This window comes from Poecilia reticulata, linkage group LG10 (assembly GCF_000633615.1).
Source record: "Poecilia reticulata strain Guanapo linkage group LG10, Guppy_female_1.0+MT, whole genome shotgun sequence".
Lineage (NCBI taxonomy): Eukaryota > Metazoa > Chordata > Actinopteri > Cyprinodontiformes > Poeciliidae > Poecilia > Poecilia reticulata.
The window spans coordinates 32213760-32218711 of NC_024340.1; the positions used below are offsets into that span (position 1 = coordinate 32213760).

The following is a 4952-nucleotide window of genomic DNA, read 5'->3' on the forward strand; positions in this document are numbered from 1 at the left end:
GGGTCTGTCTCCGTGGTAACGGAACCAGGGTCTGTCTCCATGGTAACCAGGGTCTGTCTCCATGGTAACAGATTCCGAGGAGAAAACTCCCTTGCTGGCGGTTTGTTTTTCTTCCTGCAGTTTTTATTTGGACATGTTGGAGGAATAAAAGCCTCCTGGTTCTGTGCTCCTGTGAGTTGGATCGTTAAACGATGTGTCTCTGCAGGTCAACTCACAGTCGCTGGACGCACAGCGAGCATTCGTTGGGGTAAGAGACGCCGTCGCTGCCACACACCGGAGAGTAATTCAGTGGACACGCCTGAGTGACGCTCATCCCCACACAGGAGGGCTGCAGGACAGAAAGAGGTGAAAAACATCACAACATCAGGGGCCAAACTCAGGAGAGGTTCTGGTTCTGGTTCTGGTTCCAGAGTCTTTACTCTGATGGTTGATTTTCTCGGTGGAGTTTTGCGTATTCAGTATTTCTGCGTCTGGTCAGAAACCTGCTGCACGGCTTCTTTAGAGGTCATTTAACAGAAACTCAAGGTCACTAATGACCTGCAGACTGATCCAGAAACTGGTTCTGTCTGTTCAGACTGGACCTCAGACTGGACCTCCATGTGCATCAGGCTGTATTTAACCCCAGGGTTCTGGTTCTGACCCATTATATTGAAAACCATCAATGCTAAGCAGATGATTTCTGCTCTGCGTCTCTTTCACTTTGAATAAATTTAATTTTATTTTATTGTGCAGTTTATAAATCAGTATTTCAAGAAAATATTTCACATGCAGTTACAGAACCTAACTTTGCCAATATTTATCACAGATCAATACTTTTGGTGCCAAATCATACATAGTTATATAGAAATCATATTTACTGATATCTTTGTTATTTTTAAAGATGGCCGCCATGGTTATCATCAAATAGTAGTTTTTGCACTAAACTAAGTTTGGTGTCTAATCACAGCCTACATATTCTGAACCATAGAAATCATAAATATTTTATTGATTCTATGTTTCCTTTTTCTGGTGGCCATTTTCCAAAATGGCTGCCGTGGTTTAAATGGAGAATATATCCGTTATAACCATTATAGTTATTGTCAGAGAAGGGCACAAAGCTAGGCTTACTAACTACTAATTAGCTAAACAAGAATCCTAACTATACTCATGCTAACTGCTAATGCTAACCGCTAAGAATTAGCAGACGCTAACGCTACATTTTTCCAAAATGTTAATGGACTGAAACATGGACTGAAAATGATTTCTACAGATTTTAAATGTTCTGCAGCAGAACCGTCTGGAGAAGTTCTGATGTTTGGACCTGATGAGCAAAAGGAGCAGGAAACGAAACCAGACAATTTGAAGAAACTGATTGAAATAATTCCTGAAAAATTCTCTCGTTTCTCTGATTATTCTGAAATTTAACCAACAGAAATAATTCTGGTCAGAAGGAAATATGTAAATTATTATTATAATACTTATTATTATGTCACTAATAATTATTATTATTATAATACTTATTATTATGTCACTAATAATAATTATTATTATAATACTTATTATTATGTCACTAATAATAATTATTATTATAATAATTATTATTATGTCACTAATAATAATGTGTAAGATGCCGTTTGCTCTGATTCGACGACATGATGATGAAGCTGTTTCACATTTCTTCCTGTAATTTATAAAAGTTTAAATTTTCCAACATCACGATGCTTCTTACCCTCCTGTGGAGCCTGGATTTGTCTTCAGCACCTGGAAAACATATTTAACGGCTTTATTTCTACACACGGTGTTGGCTGAATAGAGTCTTATAATTAAAATGATTTGATTTAAGTCGATTAAACAGCTTAAATAAGGGTTTCAGTCAAATGCTCCTGCTGCTGGTTTTACCTGCACAGAGGAGAAGCGTCAGGAAGACGAGCAGCAGGTTCCTCAGAAACATCCTGGATGGATTTTATCCTGAAATAACGTCTGTGGTCTGATTGGCTGCCGGGTTCTCTGTGCGCAGGTCCGGCTGCTGCGGCCTTTTACGAGTTCGGTGTTGTTGTGACGGCTGCTGCGGCCTTTTGTTCAGGACTTAATCTGTGGATCAACATTCTGTCTGCGGTGAAATATCGCTGACAGAGCGCAAAAATGTCCCAAGACTGAGGGACAGAAAAACACGTCTGGCTGAACGCAGAAGAATCTAAAACAGCAAAAAACATGAATATAACAATTCAAGAGTGATTGAAGCACATAAGCAGACTTTGTTTAAGCCGTTTCCCACGTTCTGCTCAATTATCTGGGCTAAGATAGAGACTGCAGTAAGACCAGTTTTACTCAAGACACTTTTTAAAGCCAAATCTAAATTTTCCCCAAAGCAGAGATGGAAGGAAGCGTTTTGTGAAAATGTGAGTTGAATGTTTGAATTTCTGCTCCTGACGTTTTTCCATGTGATGTAACTGAGATGAAGACGAGTTTATATTTTAAAATAAAGACGATCAGATTCATTTCTGATCACCGTCTCCACTCAGACATCCAGACTTCGAGACGTGAGGGCAGAGATGTGACCCGATGTGAACTTTGACCCCGCTCTGAGCCTGCAGGTCCCAGTGTTGGGCCGAGTCGAGACTTTACAACCAAACAGAGATTTAAAGCTGCTGCTGCTCAGAGAGCGCAGGGAACCTGGAGCCTCTCGCTTTACGACTCGGGAGGAAATGATCTTTTCATGGTCAGAAAAAGTAAAAAAATAAAATCTTTGGATTGTTATAATATTGATACAATATTAGATAAAAGGTCAAATATATTTACGTATTTCAAAGTAAAACCTATTCTACTGTGGTTCAGATCTACTGGCATTTCTGGACAACCAAACTAAAAATTAATCAGGAAATAATGAGGGTTAAGATAATAAAATACATTCAGTGGATCATGATTTAAATTTGTAAGTACATATTTTAATAAAATCTGAATTTATTTAATAAGTCAGTTTATGAAGTTAAGCTGTTTCTATGTGTATCAAAAACAGAATATTGAAGCTGAAACTTTCTGCTGATATTCGGCTTTTACCTCCGTCTGGATCTGAAGTTGGATAAAATGACTTCTGACGTAAATAAACTGAACATTTGAGATGATGAAACAAACATTCATTCTTATTTCTTGATAAAGCTGAAATGATTATTATAGTAAATATCAAATTGATACTGAAAGAATCAATGAAAACAGATCTTCATGCACTGCGCCGTCTGAACTGGAGGTGGCGCCACCGAAGCATTTGGCTCCACTATGAAGCTGGCGGAAATGCACCTGTTTGGACACAAGAAGAAGAAGAAGCCGCTGCCAGCCGACGTGCTTGCAGCGTCTGTTTGGGTCCGCGCTCCAGGTTCGGTTCGTGGTTCGGAGCTTTCGCGGTTTAATCTGAGCTGGACCTGAAACATGTACGACCAGGACGAAGGTGAGCAGGAAGTGAGGAGAGAGGAAACAGGAAGTGATTAAAAACCTTATTGATCTGCTAACGGAATGTTAGCTAATGCTAGTTCCAGCTTCACTGCTCAGAACAAATGAACTGATCAGGAACTGATCACCAATTCCCGATAACCTGCTCAATAACACCGGCCACATGCGCATGCTCAGTGTGCGCGGACAGTTCGCGCTCGTTCTGATCTACGGCTTTAAAACCTTTTATTGAAACACTTAAAGCTAACTGAAGCTAAAGCTAACTCAGGAGCTAACAGGGACGGTGCGGCTCGGTTCGGGTGGCTGAACCCGAACCGAGGACTGACCATGGCGGTTTGGGTAATGATAGAACTTCTGCTGAAAACAAAAACGCGTCGTAAACTGTTATTACTCTGTTTTCACACATATCCACGTACGTTGACGTCAGGGTTGTGAACTCTAAGCTAACTGATGTTTAGCCGGTTCCGTCCCTCTGACCCGCTGGTTAGAACCTGTGGTTCCGGTTCTAGACGGAGCAGCAGCCTGACCCAAAAACAGAATTAGAATATTATTGCACATTTCATTTATTTTAGGAGCTTCGTCATCAAGTGATGAATGTTTTTATTTCTGTTATGATGATTTTTCCGTTTCTAGTTTTTGGAAACATGACAATAAAAAACTATTTCTAGGTTTAAGTATGTTGAGCTCTGTGCTGAAGAGCGTTACCATGACAACCGACCTGTCCTGACCCCAGACTGCAGGTATTGATCATTGATCACAAGTATGGCTTGTTTTGTTTTGACAGATAATCAGTACGATGAAGATGATGATGAAATCACTCCTGATCTGTGGCAGGAAGCCTGTTGGATCGTCATCAGGTAAGGTCACCTGAGGTCATGTGACGGTTGCTGTGTTCACTGATCATTAATGATGATCGATCATGGATCAATAACGGAGCTGGAAGATATTTCTGGCTAACCCACCCTAGCAATTGAGATTAAATCTCCCAGCTCTTATTTTGAAAAGCTTCCTCTTCAGCTCTTATTTTGAAATGTTTCCTCTCCAGCTCTTATTTTGAAAAGCTTCCTCTTCAGCTCTTATTTTGAAATGTTTCCTCTTCAGCTCTTATTCTGAAATGTTTCCTCTTCAGCTCTTATTCTGAAATGTTTCCTCTCCAGCTCTTATTTTGACGAGAAGGGCCTGGTGCGGCAGCAGCTGGACTCGTTCGATGAGTTCATCCAGATGTCGGTCCAGCGGATCGTGGAGGACGCTCCGCCCATCGACCTGCAGGCCGAGGCGCAGCACACCTCAGGGGAGGTGGAGGAGCCGGTGAGTCCAGAACCCGCAGCTCTTTAGCGCCGCCCTAGTGGCTCTCTGGAGCGTTTCCAAAAATGTTTGGAGAAAGAAGGGGTGGGAAATATATGTTTTAATATAGGAGAACAAACATGACACAATCATTCTTAACGTTTTCCAATGGTCTAAAAATGTGTAGAGTAAATATTACATTTCAACATTTCCATCAACAAAGATTTGCATCACAGCCTGCGACA

At 40.9% G+C, this 4952-nt stretch overlaps 2 protein-coding genes across 3 annotated transcripts in view; one reads left to right on the forward strand and one right to left on the reverse strand.

Annotated features, from left to right (window-relative positions):
- The window catches only part of LOC103471797 (probable pancreatic secretory proteinase inhibitor), a 3598-nt gene extending 1547 nt beyond the window's left edge, over positions 1-2051 (reverse strand). The window contains exons 1-3 of the mRNA XM_008420993.2: positions 1879-2051; positions 1709-1740; positions 216-328 (exon numbers count right to left, since the gene is read on the reverse strand). Of these exons, the coding sequence (XP_008419215.1) occupies positions 216-328; positions 1709-1740; positions 1879-1930 (197 nt within the window). The 5' untranslated portion in view covers positions 1931-2051. The remainder of the gene's footprint in view (positions 1-215; positions 329-1708; positions 1741-1878) is intronic.
- Positions 2052-3280: 1229 nt separating this feature from the next.
- The window catches only part of polr2b (RNA polymerase II subunit B), an 8992-nt gene continuing 7320 nt past the window's right edge, over positions 3281-4952 (forward strand). For both annotated transcript variants that reach the window (XM_008420995.2, XM_017307092.1), the window contains exons 1-3: positions 3281-3421; positions 4208-4280; positions 4581-4731. In XM_008420995.2, coding sequence (XP_008419217.1) covers positions 3403-3421; positions 4208-4280; positions 4581-4731 — 243 coding nt within the window. In that variant the 5' untranslated portion in view covers positions 3281-3402. The remainder of the gene's footprint in view (positions 3422-4207; positions 4281-4580; positions 4732-4952) is intronic.